At 48.1% G+C, this 23996-nt stretch overlaps 1 protein-coding gene across 2 annotated transcripts in view; it reads right to left on the reverse strand.

Annotated features, from left to right (window-relative positions):
- LOC109250894 (solute carrier family 22 member 4) overlaps window positions 1-22989 on the reverse strand; it is a 41709-nt gene extending 18720 nt beyond the window's left edge. Inside the window, exons 1-4 of one of the 2 annotated variants that reach the window (XM_019422055.2) lie at window positions 22338-22989; window positions 10248-10351; window positions 8678-8832; window positions 96-267 (exon numbers count right to left, since the gene is read on the reverse strand). In XM_019422055.2, coding sequence (XP_019277600.1) covers window positions 96-267; window positions 8678-8832; window positions 10248-10351; window positions 22338-22730 — 824 coding nt within the window. In that variant the 5' untranslated portion in view covers window positions 22731-22989. The remainder of the gene's footprint in view (window positions 1-95; window positions 268-8677; window positions 8833-10247; window positions 10352-22337) is intronic. The other variant, XM_019422058.2, reaches the window with a different exon arrangement.
- Window positions 22990-23996: the final 1007 nt, after the last annotated feature.

A 23996-nucleotide genomic window follows, 5' to 3' on the forward strand; every position in this document is an offset into this window, starting at 1 on the left:
TCACGCAAGCCCACGCGAGGAGGATCCACACCAGGCTCTGGCTCCAGGCATGCTGGCCCGCAGCAGGGGGCTGTCTGGGACCGAGCCACACTCACCACCACAGGGGGATGCACAGCACCCCCGGCACCGTCAGCGCCAGCAGCAGCATCCGCCAGTCTCTGATGAAGTAAGCAAACAGTGGCAGCAGCATGTAGCCAACTGCAAAAAATGTGCACACTCCTAACGTAGAGAATATAATACGAACTGACTTGCCAAGAATTTCAGTTCCTGTTCAAAACAAGGGAGGAGTATTAGCATTTTAACTTACTTTAATATTTGTTGTTTTACATCAATTACCTGGCAGTTAGAGTTCGAACTGTAATTACTTGCAAAAGGGAAGAGGCACTTGTTTGCCGTGTGGCCCGGAGGAGGCATGATCAGGGTGAAGGAAAGCGGGAAGTGACCCAAGACTTGTCACCTTAGAGAAGGATGAGTTTTCATGAGATTTTAAAGGAGCCATAGATTTATCTTTTGAAGGCCATCTCATGTCACAGAAATATCATGCCCAGCCCTGAGGGGTAATATCTTCTGAGAAGGCCACATTTCCAAAATGAGTGTCCCAGGTTGAGGAGCCGACAGGGTGCTCCAGGAGACAGTTGGGGCTCTTCTGGGGGGCTCTGTGGGGTCATGATGCATGGAGCCTTTCCCAGAGTTCTGCACTATAAACAGACACGGGGTCTTGGGAAACAGTGGGAAGTTCATAGTTAACTGAGTCGCGTTAGGATACCTTTAGCCACCCTTGAGCTCTGGGAAGTGATAAATAGGGTCCAGCTGGCTCCTGAGGTACATAGGGAAGGCTCCAGCATCCAGAGCTGAATTCCCCTCAGCCACACTGTGTCCAGAGATCAGCCCCAGGCAGAAATAGTCTATTCAGACCATGGAAAGAAAAGAAGCAGCTGATTTGCTGGCCCAGCAGGTGACAGGCAGCTCTACAGCTGGCCACACACCCAGGGAACTTCATGGAGCCTCCCCAGAGCGCCACAAAGGGCCAAGACTGCTTGGCGTTGGGCCCTAGTTTGGGACACACAGGTGGCTGTTGGCTGTTGGCTGTTGGCTGTTGGCTCTTGCTGTGCTCAGTGCCACAGGTCTTCCAGAGACATTCCCTGACTCTTGGAGCTCTCGGTTGATATGGGGGAGTCTGAGAAGAAGCTCCTTCTGTTGTCACAGAGTTCCAGGCCCTTTCCGGAGTCCACTCTTGGTCCTCTGCCCTTAGGCAGAGATCTGGCCAATGGCAACGGCTCTGCCTTTTATTTGAGATCTGCCCACCACTGCAGAAAAGTAACCCAGGAAACAAAACAGCATTCAAAGGACCGTTCAGGCTTGTCTTTAAAGAGATATTTTCTCAGATGTGTTGATATGCCCTGAGCCCAGGCTAAAGAATTAAGGGCTAATTCCAGAGAAGCAGTACAATTACTACTGTTGACCCTTGAGCAATGGGTTTGAATTCCATGGGTCCACATACACAAGGTTTTTGTTTTTTGTTTTGTTTTTGTTTTAGTAAATAAGTATGGTACTGTAAATGTATTTCTCTTCCTTATGATTTTCATAATAACATTTTCTTTTTTCTAGCTAACTTTATTATAAGAATACAGTAATAATATATTCAACATAAAAAATATGTTAATTGTGGGGCCGCTGGGTGGCTCAGTCGGTTGAGCATCCGACTTCGACTCAGGTCATGATCTCACAGTTAGTGAGTTCGAGCCCCACTTCGGGCTCTGTGCTGATAGCTCAGAGCCTGGAGCCTGATTCGGATTCTGTGTCTCCCTCTCTCTCTGCCCCTCCTCCACTCATGCTCTGTCTCTCTCTCAAAAATAAATAAACATTAAAAAAATACATATGTTAATTGACTGTGTATGTTATCAGTAAGGCTTCTGATCAATGGTAGGCTCTTAGTAGTTAAGTGTTGGCAAAGTCAAAAGTAATACATGGGATTTTGGACTGTGCGGGTGAAGGAGGGGTCAGTACCCCAATCCCCTTGTTCATGGGTCAGTTGTATTTTCCTAGTTTCCCATTCTCACCACTTGTTCCTTATCCCCAACCCATTTCTTCCTCAGCATGACTCAGAGGTTTGCCTCAGTGGTTCCCTCTTGAACAGCCATTTCTAAAAAGCAGACTGTTGGAAATGTGCGTCTCTCACATCCCAGACTGTGGGCAACAGCCCTAACCACCTGGGGCCTGTTATAGCCTCTCAACTAATTTCCAAAAATAGGGCCTGACTTCTTTGAAGATCATGAGTGTTAATTTCAGGTATTTTCTTACCTCACTAAGGACCCTCCTACCACTCCACAGGCAGACTCACCATGCCATGTTTCTAAACACTTCAGCTGTAATTATTGTGATGTAAGAATGGATAGGGGGTGCTTTATTCCTAAGCAGAGATTCAGAAGTGAAGTAGCAGAGGATTTGGTTGTGGAAAAGAGAAAGTGCACAGGACCAAGGGAGAATCTTGCAGAATTGTGAAGCAAGGGAGCTCCCCCATACTTCCACGATCCTGATAAGAAAGAGAAGCGACACAACTGGGTTCCTGGATAATCTCTGTCTCTAAGCTCGAGTGTCAGGGCAGAACAGAGTTGTTCTGACTTTGCAGAGTACCCATGGGAGACAGAGCTTTTTAAATCTACCTCTCTGCCTTTCTGTGGAGCCACATGGATGGCATGAACCTGAAGAGTTCCTTATTAGCACGGCTTCCTGCTCTGTGACTTTTAGACCATCACCCCTCTGTAAACATTATCATTGTCCTCATCATCACCATCATCTTCACACTAGCATTTATTTTGAGCCGGCACTTTGAGTCAGGTTCTAGACTAAGTGTTTACATCTATTATCTCTTTGAAGCATCACAATAATTGTGCAAAAATGAATATTACTTCTGTTTTACACATAATCAGCTGAGACTTAAACAGTTCAAGCAAATGGTCTCACTTCACACCATGTATAAAAAATCACCTGGGGGCAAAGCCTGGGCCTTCTCAACCAGTCCTTCACCTGAGACTCCTAAAGGAGATATTCATGAGAGATGGGTCAGGCCATGGTCTCCTTTCAAGAAGCGAGGATTTGTGTTTTCCCTTCCTGGGCTGGTCTTCAAACCAACTGGAGGCCAACCAGCCCTCTCAGAGGAACGCTAAGAGAGGAGCCTTGATTCCTGCAGACCTTTCACAGGCTGTAGCTGCCCCACAGGTGACAGCAGTGACTTCTGGTTCTCCTGGCTGGGAATGCCTCTCCTGGCCTTGTTTACACCCTAGGTTTTTGCTTCTAGTTGGTCTTGGTCTAGTTGGTTCTTGGAGTGTCTATTGGGAGTAAGTCTCTGTCATCTAAGCCAGAAGGGCCTGTCCTGGCCAGGAGTGTTTGCCTTTTGCCTGTCACTACCCCCTGAAGCTAAGTACTCTCTCCAAGAGGGTACTCTGTCCAAGTGGGTGACTCAGGGAGGGCCAGGCTCACTTCTGCATTGATCAAGGCCCTTCTGTGGGAGTCATCCCAGGAACCACTGAATCCATTCCACATGGAGGCAGGACATGCTCTTCCATGAATGACTAACACAGGCCTGTGGCAGACCCCAGCTCAAGAAATAAGGTGGGGCAGTTGCCAGAATCAGGAGTAGGAGGCAGGGGCCCCTGGGTTGTGAGTACAGAAACCATATGCAGAGTGGCACCTGCAGAAAGCCTGGGCTCCTTGACACTCGCTTACTACTAGAGTAATTTTGATAAGTCCTACTTCATGGAGTTCTTATTACAAGGACTGAGATACTGTGTGTAAAGTGCCTAGTAGAGCATCTGGCATATGACAGGTTCTCAGAAATAGCTAATTCTTTTATCCTTGTCAAACAATTGAAATATGCTGGATGTCAGAGGAATGATGGGAAGTATGGTGCCTTTGATCAAGAGGTCAGACAGTAGAACCTCTCTTTGCTCCCTGGAAAATACTCAGAATTCTCTCCAAATTAACCGATATTCCCCTACTCAGGGCTACTTCTCTCCCTTCTATGAACCTAAAGAGATCATTCTAGTTAAAAGTAACATTTCCTATCCCTGCATATATCCAGCATATAGCCACCCCTACCTCACCCATGTCTCATGTCCTCAGTAACAACTGCATTGACTGCCTCTGTTGACCAGATGTAAACTCCTTGAGAACAGACAAGCGTGAGTCCTTGCTCCTCCCTGGGTCCCTCCAGATCTTTCTTCACATGATGCAGTGCACAAAAGGGGTGACAACAAATTTCTGCATCTTTTTAATGTATTTATATCCCATCTCATCCCTTGAAGTCTTTGAGGTAGCTAATAACTTGAATACAATAAGAAAATGGTAACATTAAAGTAAAATACAAAGAAAGGTAAAAGTTATGCCTTGGAGAAAAGAACAAAAAATATGCAACTGATCACTTTGAAAAACACTATGGCACTTCCTTAAATGGTTAAACATAAAATTACCATATGACCTGGCAATTCCACTCCTAGGTATATACACAGGAGAACCGAAAAACACATATCCACAAAAAACTCTGTACTCATATGTTGATAGCAGCATTCTTTTTGATAACCAAAAAGTGGAAACAACCCAGATGCCCATCAAATGATGTATGGATGAACAAGATGTAGTAAATCACTCAATGGAATAATGATTCATGCTATAGCATGGACCAACCTTGAAAACATCAAGTGAAGCAAGTCAGTCACAAAGGTCACATATTGTATGATTCCACTTATCTGAAATGTTCAGAATAGATAAATCCATATGGACAGAAAGTAGATCAGTGGTTGCCAAGGGCTAGGAAAAGAGGAAAATGGGGAGTCTCTGCTAATGGGTACAGAGTTTGGGGGGAGGTGATGAAAAAGTCCTGGAGTTAGAAAGAGCTGATGGTTGTACAACTTTGTGAATATAGTAATAACCACTAAAATACACATTTTAGGGGCACCTGGGTGTCTCAGTAGGTTAAGCATCCAACTTGAGCTCAGGTCATGATCTTGTGGTTCACGAGATCGAGCCCCATGTTGTGCTCTGTGCTGACAGCTCAGAGCTTGGAGCCTGCTTCTGATTCTGTATCTCCCTCTTTCTCTACCCCTCTCCTGCTCATGCTCTGTCTCTCTCTTTTTCTCTCTCTCTCAAAAATAAAATAAACACTAAAAAGTTTTAAATACACATTTTAAAAGAGTGCATAGTATGGTATGCAAATTACACCTTAATTTAAAAACAATTTAGGGGTGCCTCGGTGGCTCAGTTAAGTGTCTGACTTCTGCTCAGGTCATGATCTTGTGGTTCGTGAGTTCGAGCCCTGCATCAGGCTCTCTGCCATCGTCAGCACAAAGCCTGCTTTGGAACCTCTGTCCCTCTCCTTCTCTGCCCCTGCCCAGCTTGTGTGGGCATGCACGCTTTCTCTTTCTCTCTCTCTCTCTCTCAAAAAAAAAAAAATTTTTTTTAAAAATATGTGGCTAAAAAAGACTGCACAATTGATATAGTGAAATTTCAATTTTGCCTGAGCTTTCTGGTAGCCAGAGCTATAAAGGAAGATGCCATCAGTTACATACTTATGAAAAGGAAAAACACATGTAAACACCAGAGGAAGCAGAGTTTTAAATCGTTCGGCATGCTGGCACAAATATTGCATAGGAGGTTGAAGTTAGGAGTACTAGGAAAATACTGAATTAATGGATTGGTCAAGACAGGAAGGCAGTTAACTGTGCAAAATAAATTTGAACAGGTAGTGATGAGGGATAAAGGAGGAGCCTGTGGCATTTTACCCAGAAGGCTGTGGACGGCTTGAAGGCATAATTTCTGGGAAACAGTGGGAGACGGTGAGGGGCAGCTGGAGTGTAGAAAGGGTCAGTGTCATTGGTCCTGAGTGGTCATTTCCTCCTAAACTAGCATGGTTGTGGCAGTGCCCTCACTTCCAGGGGTATCCACTTCATGTTCCTTTGGCTAGCATTGTTCCTTCCCTTCCTTTTCTTGTCTTCTGAGATTCTGCCAGGTTTTACAATTTTTAAAAGGTCTACTTCTGCATCGTTTTGAGAATGGGAGTAATTCAGCTTCCTGAATTAACGTGAAGCCTCTTAAAATGAGATTATCATCACAGAGTCTTGCCAGTCCTTCCCTAGTGCCAGAGGGCAAAAGAGAAGGCCCAGACCCCAAACTTCAGTTTATTTTACTTGAAACCCGGAATTCGCTGTTTTAGCCCTGGAACACTAGAGAGCGCCGCTGTGCTGCAGGAGAAGCCAGCCTCCACCAAGTAGTGCTCGCACTCCGCGCCAACCATGCCACCCGGCCCCAGGCACTGACACAAGTCTGCTGCTCCAGGGGGCACATTGGTTTTCAGTGATGTTCTTAAATGTGCATCCAGAGAACCCAACAAAAAGAGTCTCATACGAGGATACAAAAATCGGCAGTTTCCTGCAAGTGCAATGAAAGCGCAATAGCCAAGGAGGCTCTGGGACCCAGGTGGATGGATGGGGAGCCTGTTGCACCCAGCATCCAGCTCACTGATTGCTGGCTTGTACATGTGGGCTCTGATTGATTGTACATGATCTTACTTTCCCCGTGGCCCTGTCACTTCTCTTACACGGGGACCAGGGAGGGGAGTAGGTTGTAGTGTCAGGGCCAGCTGGACAGGATCTCCCTGTGGGATGCTCTTCCAGCCTCATCCACTCACTCGGGGGAGGTTCCAAGGCTCCAGAAGCATCCTACGCCCCTGGAAAGGCAGGACTCAATATTGGCCATTCAGTAGAACCTGGGGGACACCAGGTCTGGGACAAACCCCACCTGGCTCCCAATCCCAATGATAGGGTTTCTCTGGCTTCACCATGATTTTCTGCCCTTCCCTTTTAGATGGTCTTTTAGGTCCTCCTTAAAGGAGTCTGCCAATCTCGGGCAGAATCATCTGCTTTGGGGAGACCTGTTTAGTCTCTGGTATGTGTCTGGCCCAAGTATAGCCACAAATTGGGCTTTTTGGACCTAGGGAGGATCACCCCTAGGAAGATGGATTCTGGGTGATTTTGCCCATGAGAACAAATAGGCTTTATTCAAGAGCCCTGTGTCCTTGCAGCCATGAAGCATTAGGAGGTTGCAATTTCATCCTAAATTCCTCCAATTCTCATTTCTAGCACTACTGGCCTGAAGCTGTGTGTCCTCTACACAAAGGACCTTCTTTAAGAACACCTGGCTCTTGGGGCACCTGGGTGGCTCAGTCAGTTAAGCATCCAACTTCAGTTTAGGTCATGATCTCATGGTTCGTGAGTTCAAGCCCTGTGTCTCGGGCTCTGTGCTGACAGCTCTGAGCCTGGGGCCTGCTTTGGATTTTGTGTCTCCCTCTCCCTCTGCCCCTCCCCTGCTCACACTGTCTGTCTATCTGTCTGTCTGTCTGTCTGTCTTAAAAAAAAAAAAAGAACATCTGGCTCCCCTCTTTCCCCACAAGGAAGAGGGAGGCCCCCCTCCTGCTGGGGCCTGCTGAAGAGGGTGCTAACTGTCAGGACCATGTGGCTCCAGCATGCTCTTCCCTCCCCCCATCTTCAGACACCTTGGCTATGGGAGCTCTTCACAAATCATTAAAGGAGTGGAATGTGAGCAATTCCATCTTAACAACCTCACAGAGAGTGTACACGTCCTCAACTAAGAGCATAGCATCTCCAAATCCAGGGAGTCATTCAGATTCTTAAAAGCAATCAGAATCCATCTTACCAGACGCAGCAGGAAGAATTGTTAGACTTACATTAAAAGGGCATGTTAATAATTACACTGTGACAATAGGGGCAAACTGGGTCAGCAATGAATCAACAAGGATATATTGTCAGCCTAGAGATTATAGGAACTGTTGTCTATTGTTCCAGAAGGGCCCCTCATTTCCCCTCCTCTCAGCTGGTCAGAGTCAGCAGGTGGGCTCAGAGAGCATGTTGGGGTGCTTGCTCTCATGGGTGACCCTGGTCAGCCTGCTTGGAGCTCACCTCACTTCCTCTCAGGAAATGCTGGTGAGGGCCCTGGGGGCCTCCTCATGTCTTTTAGCTTGTGTGTCCCACTCAGCAGCCTGAGACTCCAGAAGCAAGGCTGTTGTTAGGAGGTAGGACAACTATCAGCAAGACTTCATCCTGCACACTGCTGATATGCTCTGGAGTGAGCTCCACCAGACCTGCCCAGGGATGGCAGACTGGCATTGAACTCCTGTCTGGCACATGCCTGCCTCTTCTACCTGTGTACCGGCTACACCATCTACCCTAAGTTCTTCCACAGGCCATGCACAGCTGCCAGGAAGACTTTTGCCCTGACACAGGCAGACGTCCCAAGCTTTCAAAGCTCAAGTCAAAGACATCCCCAGCACCCCAACTTTGTGCCTTTGCCAAGCCCCGTGTTGCTGAATTGTGCTCAGCTATTGTGTGGCTGGTTCCTATTAGCTCCAGCTTCTATCTACCACTACATTCCAGAGCCCAGCCTTGTGGGTGCCTGCCTTGCCTGCAACCAGATCAAAGAACCTGAGGCTTCAGCCCCCTCCCCAACACACATATGAGGCCGATCATGTTTTAGAAGCACAGCCCATGGGTTGAGGAGCCTCCTGCTGTCCTAAGAACACTCCCTATGCTCCTCTTTGGTGGTCCCTTCTTCCTGGCCTCTCAAAAGGTTTGAAGGAGAAGGCCTGAGCATCAGAAAACATTCTTACCTAGAATGAAGGCCACCACATAGTTGGAGATCTGTCCCATGCCCACGATGACAAATAACACAGTAAACATCTCCCAGTTGATGGAGAAAATCTGTAGGAAGCTGAAGCCAGTTTGCACAGCCATGGTCGCAAAGAGGATGCTCTTCCTGCCAAACCTGTAGAATACAGCACAGCACAAAGGATGGCATGTGCAGTTCACAGCCGGGCATGTGGCAAACCCTGAGTCAGGCATCACTGCAGACTTTGTGTTTGTTTGTTTGTTTGTCTGTTTGTTTTCAGGGCTGTGTGACAGACTTTTCTCCCTGTCTCATCCTCCCACTTCTTCCTTGGTGAGGTCTTGGGCATCCATCTACCCAGGAGGTGACTTCTGAGATTCAAAACCTTCTGTAAAGTCCCCATATCTTGAAATCACAGAGCAGCTCATGCAAGGACCACATAGAATTCTGCTCTTTAGAACAAGCCACAGGAAGAAGCTGCCACCACATTTCTGGCAAATTGGTAAGTACAGATTACAGATACATCTATCAGCAATATGGGAATTGTGTCAATCCAGAGTGAAGACTCCCTTTATGGCAGTGGTCTTCAACCTTAGCTATACTTGAAACCCCCTGGTGCCAAAAAATGCCCGCGTCAGCATCTCACCTCCTAAGATTCTTATTGTCTAGGATGCAGTTTGCATGTCAGGATTTAAAAAAAATTCCCAGATGAGTCTAATGTGCAAACAAAATTGCAAGCCAGTTCTCTATGGGAAAAGTAGCTCTTAGCAGTAGACGTGCTGAGAATTGGCTTAAGCCTTCACTTTGCTTTCTGATAGTGACCAATGAGTAGAATGGAGCACAGGCGTGGGCAAAACTGTCTCCTACCTCATTTTCCAAAATCAGATCTCAGGCTGTAGGGTTTGCTGTCCCTTTGGACTTGGTAAGTGGCGGAGTGATAGGCATTCCTCTGGGAAGCCTTCTCAACACTGCCGTTTAGCATTCCCACCTTCCTGCTCTGGTCCCCATAGAACATTCAGGGGCCAGTGAGGCACTTCTCCTGGAGCTGCGATGCTGTCTCCTCTAGATTGAGATCCAGGAGGTCCACAACCAGCCTCGGTCAGTCTGTGGCCCTGGTGCCCTGCATAGCAGTGATGTGGGCACTCACTGTCTGGCCCTTACTCTGACTGATGGCTGTTTGTGGACAGATAATGTGCCATCTGAAAGTTAGGGATAGGATGGGGAGGCAGTGGTGATGCCAGCAGGGTGTGTGTGTGTGTGTGTGTGTGTGTTCTTTTTTTGAGAAGTTTGGTGATATAAAGACTGCAGTCTCCAGTGGGACCATTGCCTCCTCCTGACCTTTGGGCAAAACCCTGGAAATGCAAGGCTGGGAAAACTGAACAAAGTAAGGTTCCAATAAGGAAATGAGGGCAGGGAAGATGTGAGATATTAGGGCTCCTCCTTGCACTGACTTGTTGGTATGAGGGGCCTCTCTTTCTCTGGGTAGAAATACCCGAAATTCAGTTCAACTCCCAGACAGATAGTGAATGGACAAGGGGCTCTATCCCACCCTTTCTCCCTCCCAGCCTCCTTACCTGTCTGATAGCTGCCCGGACACGAAGGAGCCAAAGAGCACACCCAGGAAGAACAGGGAGGAGGTGAGGGGCGTCTTCCAGTCATCTTCACACACTAGACTCCACTGCCAGAGAAGACAACATGAAGCATGGACCCAGCCCTCCAGCAGGCCCAGTCCCAGCCCAGATCTGAGGGAGTAGCATGGCAGCTGGAAAAGGCTCTCCTCCCCTGTGACAGGCTGTCAACTTTGTGCTAAGGGCCTAGGTCTCACCCTGGGGGTGACTCTTGACTCTAGCATTTACTGGGGCAAGTCACTGCCCTCCCTGAGATTCACCTTCCTCTTCTCCAGGTAAGGGAGGGTAATGCCTTGGCTCTTCTTGCGTCCCATAGCAAAAAGCTAGCCGAGGCCACGGCTGTGACCGGTGACCCCTCAGTTGTGAAGCAGTATGAAGCAAGGTAGTATTTCTGTTTCAGAAGGCATCCAAGCATGGAGGGAAGGTGTTTGAAACTCCCCAGGGGCAGGGCAGAGGGCCTGGTCCCTTGGTCCAGGCATAGAAGTTTCCTCTGCCTTGTTGAAAAGTGCAAGTGGTCTATGATTATATTTTCTGAGCAGACTCCTCCAGAAAACCTTGTGTTCACTGCTCTATTCACACCATAGGCTGAGTTTGGAGCCTAAATTCAGGGCCCACTGTGTGGTGGGGGGTGGGTATCTGTACCTCCCCAGCACCCCTTATCTCCCCTCTACACTCCTCCATACTCTTTCCTACCCTTCCTACCCAGCCTTTCCAGAAAGGTGGTTCCTCCAATTCCCCAGGGCCTGTGGGCTGTCACACCCCTAACAAGTCCCTGCTGGTGGATCCATAACATGAGGGCTTCAGCAGGAATTTCAGCTCCCAGCTCTTCAATTTAGTCAAGTCAGCAAAATTTCAAGGGAAGTTGCAAAGATTTCAAAGTGTGCTCAGTGAGCTTTCATATATATATATATATATATATATATATATATATATATATATGAATGAAATATATGTGTATATGTATGTATATATATGTATATATGAAATATATATACATCCATATACACATATATACTGCAGGTACCCATAGATATTTTGGGGGCTCTGGGTCAAGGGATTGCTATGTGTGGCAAGATGATCCAGTCTACAGGAAAACCCCCTGCCTCCTACCCAATCCCCCCTCCACTTGGTGGTAGAACTGCTTCCATGACATTCATTAAGCAGTTCAGTTCTTAATCCTCACAACTTCCCTAAAATAGATTTAAAAATGAATTCACATATTTATATCACACTTCAGTTTCCAGCAGGACGCATCCAAGAGAAAAGTGTAAAACAAAAGGCTAAGGAGTCAGGGCACACAACAGAGGGGAGGAAGGGTTGCAAAATAACCAAGCCAGGATTAGACCCACAGCCAGCTGTCCTGCCCAGGGGCCTGCATGCTTGCCAGAGACGCTCTGAAATCCAGCTCTGAAGATCCCTGTGGCTCAGCTCACAGGATCCGCATAGGCAAAGTGATATACTCGTTCTGCAGAATTTAGTTTTTCTAAGTACTAAGACCTGAGAGAAGTCTCTCCTGTAGACTTCCTTCCACAAAGGGGTCACGCTGTGATGTTGAGGATAAGGTCCTTGAGAACACTCCCGTCCTAAAGACAATAACAAGATTCATGAGGCCGCCTCTCCTGGCACCCACGATCCTGGCTATAGGCAGAAAGCCCAAGCATAGCTCTGCAGAGGAAAAACAAAGTGGGCCAGGAACTTGACTCTCTGTCCCCCAGGCACAAGCAGAGGATGAATCTGAGATCATGTCCAGAGTACAGTTTTTCTTCAACTGAGGTTCCTGAATGGGCTTCAGGGGAAAGGGCACAAACCCTCCAAAACTGTATGCCTGGATTCATGTGCCCTGTCATGCCATGGGTTAGAAGGCATAGACAGGACATGCACCTGAATTAGTGGCCACCCACTTCTGAAAAATCACTGGCCAAAGTGTCAGAAAAGAGCTTGGAATCTGCCCCAACACTCAGATTCATAAAACTGAGACTCCCAAGCCTCCTAACATGTTGTTTTGCCTGCTTTGTGTAAGAGTGAACTGAGGTTCTGAGACTGGGTTTGTCTGAAGTCATAGCAGTAAATGGGCTTGCTAGATACCAGCTCAGGCTTGATCTTGTACCAACCTTGCACCCATGTCATGCTTTGGACAAGAACTCCAAAGGTCAGGCAAATGAGCTTATTAAATACCATCCCCTATAATTCTTCATGGAAGACAGTAGGACCAAGGGCAAAAGACCTCTACCACAGCCTTTAGTGCTGGGCAGAGCTGAGAAACTCTCAAGTGTGGTAGGGGTATTGATGTGTCTATTGTTCACTGTCACCATCCCATCTGCAGTCAAGCAGAAAAGCTCTTCAAAGAGAATGTGCTCTCCTTTGTGGTTTTTGAGTATTTTTCTGTCAGGATTTTGCCTTAGAGTAGGATAAATAAGACTTAAAGACGGGTGCCTGGGTGGCTCAGTCATTTGAGCGTCTGACTTCAGCTCAGGTCATGATCTCACGATTCATGAATTTGAGCCCTGTGTCGGGCTCTGTGCTGACAGCTTGGAGCCTGGAGCCTGCTTTGGATTCTGTGTGTCTCTCTCTGCCCCTCTCCTGCTCTCTCTCTCTCTCTCTCTCTCAAAAATAAATAAACATTAAGGAAAAAGAAAGAATTAAAGACAGAAAGGAAAGAAGAAGACTGTTATATGTGGAGCCAGGGATTACATGGCAAAGGCAGCGAGCAGGATTGGCTACCTGGTACAATCTGAAAATGCAAGACACTTTGTTCAAAAACTATGAAGAATTTCAAGATGTTAGTAGCAGAGCATTACAAGCAACTTTGGAGCCCCATATGAATGCACAGTTTGCATGCCCATAAAGAAGGCCTGGCAGTGGGTCGAGCCTGGTCCATTTAGGGAATGGAGCAGGACAAGTTCTGAATTGGGGTGCTGGGAAGGATGGGTTAAGGGCCAGCTCCCCATTGCTCTCCTATTGGAGCCCACACAGCCATGGCTCTAGGTCCCCCTTCTTCCCTGAAGAGGGGCCCAAGAAGCCCTATCAGCATCATGTGGCACAGGAGGTAGTCATGTGCACATAGCATCCACCTGTTGCGGGTTCATGGAGGGTGTTTTTGGCCTTTGGAACTCCTGCTCATACCCAGCAGAGGAAGGCAGCTGGACATCATAGCTACCCATGGTTCATTCCAAGGTTGGGCCCTCTCTTGAGAAGTTACTATGCCCAGAAAATCTGTTTGGAAAGCTGAAGCAGACCTAGTAATAGGATATAGGATTTGTAGACAAAGTTCCAGCTTCAGCTCATGAGACTAGAGTCCTAGAAATCAGCTGCCAGCCTAAAGAAGGGCCCTTTTCTCCATGGGGCTATTGTGGAGGCCAGGCCCTACCTGTGACCAGCCCCTTGGGACTTGAGGGGTGCATCTTGGTGCCCCACTAGCCAGAGCCCAGGGAACTCCCTGTGGTTAGCAATGACATTGTAGGCTGAGTGGAAGATAGTCTTAAAAAAATCTTTTTAATAAGAAAATGTTTATTTTATTTAATGTTTATTTTGAGAGAAATTTTTTAAATAAAAAATTTATTTAAATATTTTTAATGTTTATTTTTGAGAGAGAGAGAGAGCAGGGGAGGGGCAGACACACACACACACACACACACACACACACGCTCACACACACACACACACACACACACACACACACACACACACAGAATCCAAAGCAGGCTCCAGGTTCTGAGCTGTCAGCACAAAGCCCAACACAGGGCTCAAACCCACAAACTTGGAGATCATGACCTGAGCCGAAATCAGACGCTCAATCAACAGAGTCAGCCAGGAGTCCTGAAGAGAGTCTTTTCTTAAATAAGACAGAACTGTCCCTTGGGTCTCTGCACATATGTGTACATACATGTACACACAAACATGCATAACGTGATTTGCTCAGAGACTAGTGGTGGACGGTCTGGTGAGGAGCTGGCTGGTGTTGCCCTGGAGCTGTGATTTCAGGTCAAGCACTAAAATTTCCAAAACATAACCCCCTCCTCCACACACACACACACACACACACACACACACACACACACACACACCACATTGGACACAGTGTAATGTAGGAACTAACTGGCCCAAGCTGTGTAGAGTGGGGGCACCGGATATGCCTTCTCAGGGTTACCATGTCTGCCTCATCCCCAGGGTCTTAGACCTCAGGGTCTTAACATTCCTTAACATAGCAGAGTGAGTTGTTGTAGCTGGGCCACCCACCCTTCAGCTTTGCTTTAAGAAACAAAAACCCAGGTCACAAGGTAATAGAAGACGGAAGGCCACTCTTGGCATAGAAATGCATGTCTTTCATGCCCCTTCACAGAAACATTGACTATAGTGTATTGGGTGCTCATTGTGTGCCTTGTATTATCTCATGGGATCTCAAGTTTGTCATGTGAAATGAGTACTCTCTTTATCCCTACTTTATAAATGAGAAAATGAAGGCACAGGGCAATGAAGCAACCAGCTCGAGTTCTAGTGGATTGGCAAAAGGAATTGCTTAATTATTTATTCAACCGTCATTGAGCACCTGCTCTGGGCCAGACTCTGTGTGGGGCACAAAACAGACATGGTTGCTGCCTCCACAAAGCTCAAGGTCAAGCATACTTTATAGGACAGATCAGGTGTGCATATGTACATGCATGAGCCCAGTAGTCCTGGGCAGGGCAGGCTCTGTTCTGGGCCACTGTGCCCTTGATCTCTGGCTAGAGAGAAAAAGAGACACCCCTTCCTCAACCTCTTTCAGATGGACAGAGTTCTAAAACCTGAACTCAATCAGGTAATCATTTTAGATAACTAACGCTTGCACCAGGCTAGGCAAATGGTGTATATTCAACAAATTGTTCATGAATGAATGCTGAATGCTGAACAATCAGGTGTAATGGAAAATGAGTTTGGGGAAAACCATGGTATCACACGCTGTCCTTTGAAAATCACCTTTAACCTTGAACTGTGAAAGTAGCCAGTCTAGCTAGCAGTTTTACCCTTTACCAAAGCCATAAAAGAACATAAAGATAAGAGTATCCCTGTGACCTCCATAATACTGAGAACTCCAGAAGGCAGCCTGACGTTGAGCAAAGAGCACAGGCTCTCTTGGGCTCTACCACTTCTGGTTGTGTGACTTTGGGCATTCATCCACCTCTATCAGCCTGCTTTCTCATCTTCAAAGAAGTAACAAGAACACCCCTTCCTGGGGTTGTCATGAGCACAGGAAATGTAAGTACAGTGTTTAACACAGTGTCTGACACATTTCAGGCCTCATTAAATGGTCATTCACTTTCTACTAAGCTCATGCCTTTGTCCTCAGAGCAAAATCATGACTTAGAACAAACAGTATGAATGAATAAGTAAAGCAGGTTACACTTAAACCCGACTAGCCAACAGAGATTCTTGGATATAAGAACTTCTTCGTCAGTGACCGAAAACCAAAAAAGCTTTTACCAGAAAGCATAAAATCCTTTTATAAATGGATATCAATCTCAGAGATTACTGTGAATGAAAAGCTAGCAATAGTCCATTTAAGAATGAAAAATAGGTTTCCATTGTGTCATCTTACACTTTTCATTCCAGGGGAAAAATAGGAAGTAGTAGTTAGTTAATAACAGAATACACATCCACTCCAATTTCTTTTTCATAACTTTGTTGTGACTAAGCTAGAAATTTCCCAGCCACATGATGGGGATGGGGGTGGGGAAATCTAGGTTTTTTGTTCTTTGTGTTTATAATAGCTTCATTGAAATACAATTTACATACCATAAAATTCACTCTTGTAATGTGTACAATTCAGTGGTTTTTGGCATTATTTGAAGAGTTGTGCAGCCATCAGCACTATCTAATTTGAGAACATTTTCAGCACCTCTGAAAGAAACCCCATACCCATGAACAGTCACTTCCCATTCTCTTCCCTCGGCCTCTGGCAACCACTAATACATTTTCTGTCTCTAAGGATTTGCCAATTCTGGACATTTAATTTAAGTGGAACTATACAATATGTAGTATTTTGTGACTGGCTTCTTTCACTCAGCATGATGTTTTCAAGGTTCATTCATGTCGTTTTAGCATGTATCAGTACTTCTTTCCTTTTTACAGTTGAATAATACACCACTGTATGGATAGACTACATTTTACTTAGCAGTCATCAGTTGATAGACAATGGGGTTGTTTCCACTTTATGGCTTTTATGAATAATGATGCCATGGGGGTGCCTGGGTGGCTCAGTTGGTTGAGTATCTGACTCTTGGTTCAGTTCAGGTCATGATCTCATGGTTTGTGAGTTTGAGCCTTGCATCAGGCTCAGCTCTGATAGTGTAGAGCCTACTTGGGATTGTGTCTTTCTGACCTTCTCCCCTCCCTCAAAAATAAATAATAAACTTAAAAAAACATTAAAAAATAATGATGCCATGAATTTCTGCAGACAAGATTTTGTATGGATATATGTTTTCATTTTTCTTGGGTATATACATAGGAGTGGAACTGCTAAGTCGTGATAAATCTACATTTAACCTTTCAAGAAACTCCCAAAGTATTTTCTAAAGTGGCTGCATCATTTTACAATCCCAACAGCAATGAACAAGGGTTTCAGTTCTCCATCTTCCTACCAACACTTGTTATTGTATGTCATTTTAACTCTAACCATCCCAACGGGTATTAAGTGTCTCATTGTGGTTTCAATTTTCATTTCCCTTATGACTAATAATACTGAACAAATTTTGTGTTGAATCTATAGATAAATTTGAGGAGTGCTACTATCTTAACAATATTATGACTTCTACTTCATGAGCAGAACATGACATGTCTTCACATTTATTTATGTCTTCCTTTTTTTTTTTTTTTAATTTGAGAGAGAGAGAGAAAGACAGTGCATATGCACACGCGAAGGAGAGGGCAGAACGAGAGAATCCCAAGCAGGCTCCATGCTCAGCACAGAGCCTGACTTGGGGCTTGATCCCACAACCCTGTGATCAAGACCCAAGATGAAATCGAGAGTCAGTCCTTTAATGTACTGAGCCACCCAAGTGCTCCTATTTATGTCTTCTTTAATTTCTTTCAAAGATGTTTTTTAGTTTTCAGAGCTTAAGTTGTTCATTTAAAAAAACTTATTCCTGAAGAATAAGTTGTGAAAACTTTCTCTCAGTTGTGCGTTTTTGTATTTGGGAGTATCTTTACTTCATTTTTGAAAGATAGTTTTGCTAGAACTAAGATTCTTGGTTGACATCTTTTTTCTTTCACTATTTTGAATATGTTACCCACTGGCTTCTGGCCTCCATTGTTTCTGATGAGAAGTCAAGGGTAAACCTTATCAGGCTTCCCTTGTATGTCACAAGTCATATTTTCTTTGCTGCTTTCAAAACTCTACCTTTGTCTTTGGGTCTCAGCAGTTTTACTATAATGTATCTGTGTGTGGAACTCTTTTTGTTTCTTCTACTTGGAATTCTTTGAGCTTCTGAGCTGTGTAGATTAGTGCTTTTCTTCTTCAACTTCTAACAAATGCAGTTATTTCCCGTGGGGACAGCTTCAGAGCTCCATTCTTATGGCCTACCTGTCTGCCTGGACAAAATCTCTGAGCCCTTGCTCCAGAGCCGGTAGTAGGAAAAGTGGCCCTCAGAATTGGATTCTGGGTGAGGATTGTAGCCTCTGCCTTTCGGCTTGACTCTCCTGGGATGGAACATCTTACCTTACAAACAATCTGGGACAAGCACAACCAGGGCCCCAGTATTCTCAGTCTGTGGAATCTGGGCTTGAGCTGCCACTATATGAGTAGGAGCCAAGTAGAGGATGGGATTCCCCAATCTCTTGGCTGTACTCACCAGGCATAAAGCCTCTACAACTCGGAGCTCAGGGGATAGTGGGGGGGGGGGGGAAGGGGGGCACTAAACCTTAAAATGTCCTCAGTATCCTTCCTTCTTTAGATTACAGGTAAAGAAAAAACAACCATAGGTGGGGAGGCCTCAGTGGAGAGCTCTGTGGTCACTAGAGGCTGAACCAAAGCAAAAGTTTGAGTGGGATGGTAAGGATGGGAGTGGAGGCACCTGAAGGAAAGAGAAGGGGACTCAGAGATCCGGCTCTCCCCCGTGCAGCCTGGCATCGGATCCACCACACATCTCCTAGGCTCCACTCTGGGAACAGAAGTGAGTGAGATGGGGTCTGTATCAGCCCTCCAGCACTGAGGGGAAGCTATGGAAGATGCCACTGTGAACCTGACCTCCAGTCCTACAAATACACAGCAAAAGCCGCCAGCCTCAGGCTATCTGTGGCCATCGCTAGGGCATGTGAGTCAACCTGGCCCTTCCCAAGAGCCTCCAATCTCTCTCCACCATCTCTACTCCAAATGCGTGCTTTTCTTGCTCTTCTTTTGGGCTCCAGAGACATACTTAAAACCAGACCAAAGTTTCAGATAACAAGGCAGCCCTGCATTAGCCCGGAATATGAAGTGAATTTAGCTTGCTGCCAGGACGAAATTATAGTCCACTCAGAGGCATGTGCAGCTCCTGTGACCCACCCTGCCAGAGCCTTGTTTTTGTCAATACACCACCCTACCTCTTGGACTCTGTGTGAGCATTCTGTTGTACACCAGGAGGGATGGACAAAGTTTGTTTATCCAGAAACTTGGCAGGAGATGTGGGTGAAGAAGCCTCCGGACAAAAGCACATTCTGAGATCCTGGTGGCCATTGTCAGAGGAGCACAGCTGAGAGGCAACGTGCAAACTGTTTGGGGTGAGGCAGCTGATAAACAAACAGGGAAGCAATTTCAGATCAGAGCTAGGGGAAGCCCCTGAGTCTCTTTTATTTGTTTTCTGTGCAAGATCTTTCTGAAAATCTCGCTGGTGTTGGCTGGAGGCGTAGATCCCATACCTTGTCCCCTCTGGAATGTGACAGAGAGCTAGAGTGTGAACTTGGTTAATAATATTCAGGCTGTCCTGACAGCCAAGCTGCTAGTCTCTACACTCACCAGCAGCATTTCCTGGTAGCTTCCAGGCCTGACAGAAAGAAAACTGCATAAGCCTGCCTACTGCTCAAAGTTTTCACCTTTGCCAGAGGCCACCCAGGCCTCAGAGGAGGCACATCCTGTGGTATGTAGTCCCAGGTAGTAGCAACCAGATATCAACCTTAGTCTATTTCATCGTCCCTCCTCTGCTACTCCCAATGCCTCCCATAAGCGCCCTATTAGCAGAGGATGAGGCCCTCATGTTCCTACCTCATACTTTTGGGTTATGGGTGGAGAATCAGTGTGTCCTCCTCTGTCTGTGCCCTGACCCCAGGTCCCAGGAAAGATGGCACGAGTCTAGTGCCCCTAGAGGCCCAGGCCCTTTGCTGGAGGCTGTATCATGCTCAAGGGCATAGCCACCAGCAGCTCCACCCACGGATTCCTAAAGGATGCAGCCAACTTCAGGAAAGGACAGAAGCCTGGATGATGGAGAAGCATGCCCGCCTCAGGCCACTGACAGCCTGCCACAGAAAGCTGGTCCTTACCAAAAAAAGGCTCTCACAGGGCCTCTGGAGCATGGGGCCTAGGAGAAGTGGTACCCAGCTCAGAAGTGACTGCCTAGTTTTCCCAACTTGTAAACTACTTGTAATTTTGTGAGGAACTGCCATACTGTTTTTCATAGTGGCTACACCTTTTTACACTCCTACCAACAGTGCACAAGAATTCCAATTTCTCCATATAACAGCCATCCTAATGGGTGTGAGGTGATATCTCACTGTGGTGTTGATTACATTTCCTTACTGATTAGTAATGTCGAGCAGATTTTCACATGCTTGTATCTCCTCTCGTAGTTAAGGAAACTGAGGCTTTGAAAAGTGATGTAACTGCTGAAGTCAGCCAAGTGGCTAGGGGTGGGGTCAGAACTGGCCCTCCAGTCTGACTCCAGAACTTCTTCTTGTGTCACCATCTGTCTGTGGAGAACCACCTCCCCCTACTCACCGACTCAGAGGTGCTTCTCCTCTCCTTCCTCCCAAACACCAGTATCCATTTGTCTTTTATTTTACTCTTCCACCAAAAAAGAAGCAAGGAAGGGAAAGCCTGCTGAGAAAAGCAAACCCTTTTCCTGCGTGTGAGTGTGTGATGATGTGCATCCCCAGAGGTGCCCACAGGATCCTTTAGTAGGGCACAACAGGAGGAGCTATGGCCTTGAAGGTGAGCAGCTACCCACCCTTCACACCATGAGGTCAATGACACCAGCAAGGAAGAGAAAAGAGTTCAGACCAGCTTTTAGGGGGGCTGCAGCTAGTGGGGCCAGCTTTAGCTCAAGTTCCAGGAATTGAGGTGGAGTGAGCTGATCCCCAGTCTTAGATACCCCAGGACCAGGCTGTGGGAAGGGGGTGGGCACTAGGAGCCCCTGCTAGGGGATCAATGCCAGAGAAGCACAGTCACTTCAGGGTCCAAGGTAGGCCTGGTGGCAATGCTGGGGGATCCAGAGGTGGGTCACAGGCTGAGCCCACTTTCCACAGGTCCTATAGATCCTGTAGCCACCACCCCTGGCTGGCCACCAGTCTCTTGCCAAGGAAACTCCCACAGATTCCTCACTGGTCTTCTTGCTTTTCATAGCAGCTAGAGTAAGCTTCTGCTGAAAACCCAAATCTGGCCATGTTACCCCTTGCTTAGAACCCTTATTATTTCCTCACTGCTCTCAGAATAAAGTCAATTACTCAACATTTTTACAGTGACCACTGTGAAATGATCTCTGTAGGCATATCTAGCCTCACCTGTCATCCCCTGAACATCATCTGCCTGGATCTACGGGAATTCCTTCCACGGAATCTGCCATGTTCTTTGCTTGGGCAAGTTCTACTCATATTTCCAGACTCAGCTCTAATTTTTCACTCTTTCTTGGAGGGTTCCCTCACCCTGTTATCTGCACAGAGACAGTAATATACTGCTCCAGGTCACACAGCAGGTCAGCCAAATTTGAATTCAGGCTCCAGAATCCTATTACTAACCAGAGTTAGTGTTAGCCCTCTCTGTAACCTGGCCAGTGTGCCCCAGGGGCATGTGAGTTTTGAAAGCAGCCCCTACACCCCAACTGTCTTTAGCCTAGTGCCCAGCATAAGGCCAGACATGGTGTCTGATGATTGCTACATTGTTCTGAGACAAGAGGATTAAGGACTAAGAGGGGCCACACTGGGGTTTTTCTTGGGAGGAACATAGAGCAGGGGCAGGGCCAGAAGCTGGGAAATCCTACCTGTCTGATCAACAGCAGGAAACTGGTCTGGGTATGCCCCCCTCAGAAGGACGCGGCATCTTGTGGCCCATAGCACATGTGAAGCAAGAAGTGTAAGGGACAAAGTATGTGCGTAGCCTGACTCCTGAAACAGAAAACTTGCCATCAAACCACTTAGGATCCTAAGGTGCTAATGGCATAAGCTGGAACCCCTGCCGGCCCCTGCATCCTATGCTCAGAAGAGTCTCTGTGAGTCAGTCTCTTTATCAGTACGTTGGGGCCAGAGTTATGGCTCCTGTGGCCCCTGTAGCCAGTCAGCATCAGAAGGTCCTCTGCTCCTTTTCAGAGAAATTGGAGCCTCAAGATAGGACCCAAAGCTTCACCAAAATGTGTATGGCAGAGCAGTAGACCCTTTGATTCTTCCAGACCTCTGTGGCCAGGAAACAGGTCAAACCTGCCCACAGCCTGCCCTGCAACAAGGCTCTTCTCTGTGTCTGCACTTGGGTTCAGCAGAGATCCCCACACCCTTCCTCATGTGAGTAGCAGGAACTTGAATCAGACTGTACATCTGAGCAGCCTGGGACTGGGCCTCTTGGGAAACAATTTCATCTGTTGTGAAACTCAAAAAGGGAAAGACAGTTGGCGACAACACTCCCTGCTCCATCCCCTCCATATTAGACTGGACCGCTCAGGAATAAGCCTCACTCGAGCCCTGCTCATGCGCTGCACACACGTGTTTGAGAAGCATAACCCAGTTGCTTGCCAGTCAGGTTTGACTGCAAGTGGGAAACGCGGACCCAGGCACTGCCAGGGAGTCTCAAGGGATATGAGGCAGATGAAGTGTCATTCACACACCCACCTCAGTCACGATGGTGGACAGGTAGATGTCCTGGCTGAACTCCCAGCCATCCAGGCAGCTCTCCTGCTCCAGTTGCTCCAGATCCACATCGCGCCCCGGCTCCAGCCCCAGTGCCGAGAAGTTGGCGATCGCCGCCAGCCGGTAGCGCCGGCAGCTGTGAGGCACCTCACGACCGTCCTGCAGCCGCAGCGGGATACTGTGGTTGCGCCACGCGCTGCTCAGGTTCGCGGTGTCGGGCACCCGGCAGCGGTGCTCCGGGGTGGCGGCCAGGAACACGACTGACATTCCATTGAAGCCGTTGGGGATGATGCTGGCGCTGAGCAGGAAGAAGATGAGGCGCTGGAAGGGCCCCCACTCGCCCAGGAAGGCGGTCACCTCGTCGTAGTCCCGCATGCTTCCCACTGTCGCTCTGCCCCAGCAACAAGGGGTGCGAAGAGCCGTCCCCGTACCGAGTCGTGCAGCAGAGAGCGTTCCCCGAGGGTGTCAGAACGTTCTCGGAGTCGTGGAAGGCTGCGGGAAACTGGGGCCCACGACCGGGGAGGGTTCCCGGGAAACAGGCTGCGTGCGTTGGAACTCTCCCGGTCGCAAAGCTAGAAGCCACGGGAGGCACTACGGACCACACGCCCCTCTCGGCAGGGGCGGGGAGGGGAGTGGAGGGCGGCCGCGCAGGAGGGGTGGGGCTCCCCGCCGGCTCCGCCTGGTGCTCCACCCCCCTGCCCTTGCGACCCCGCGCCTGAGCCGCCCTGGGCTCCCAGCGGCCCGGTGAGGCAAAGCTCCGCTCCCTCGCACCCTAAGTCGCCCGCGACCCCAAGTGCGGAGGTCCTAGGCCGAAGCTCCGAAGGGGAGAGCGGGCGAAAGGCAGGAGCCGAGGCTGGACAGCGAGGTCTTGGAGAAGTCGGCCCTTGGCCCTCTCCGTGGGCGTCGCTCCAGGCCTCTCCTGGGGCAGGGGTCTCTCCGTGCGTGGCCCTTCCAATCCTGGTTCCGAGTTCAGGTGTCCTCGGGCGCCGCGCGGACGGCGTGTCCGTGGAGTCGGTGCTCAGGAGAAGCCTCTGTGAGCGCGAGGGTGACAGGAGTGCGACCTCTGCGCTGGCACCAGGCTGACAGGGCGCTCACTCCCCACCCGTCCGAGGACGAGGACGGCCGGACTCAATCACCATCCCGCGCTGCTCCGGAAAGCGTCTTCTGGCCAGCCTGCAGCTTCACCTTAAGAAAAGGGGGGAACAGGCCCAGAGCCCGGAAGGGATGAGCAAGGTCACACTGCGTCAGAGACAGGCGCTGAGGAAGGGAGGTAGGGGACAGGGGCTATCGGGTCGGTCCAGGATCTCGCTGGGGTTTCTAGAGGACTTCAACACGAAGGCTGGCCCTGTGTGAGAGCACAGTAATGGAGGCGCTCTTGTCACCACCTCTGGGGTCTGATTTGGATCCCTTCATTCTCCCCATGCCCCCGGGGCTCTTTATTGGGGCTGACTGTCAGAGCCTTCTTGGACTGGAAGGCCTTTGGGTTGCAGAAGGGACCGCCCCCAGTCCAGGAACGGAGAGAGGGAGGAGGAGAAGGTCTAGTTTGGCCAGATCTGGCAGGGAAACCAGAGCAGGGGCTTCAAATAGTTCAGTGCCTGCCAAAGGCCCCCTGCTGTTGTGTGAACTAGCCGGGGCTGTCGG

This window comes from Panthera pardus, unplaced genomic scaffold (genome assembly GCF_024362965.1).
Source record: "Panthera pardus isolate Hobbes unplaced genomic scaffold, ASM2436296v1 HiC_scaffold_2, whole genome shotgun sequence".
Lineage (NCBI taxonomy): Eukaryota > Metazoa > Chordata > Mammalia > Carnivora > Felidae > Panthera > Panthera pardus.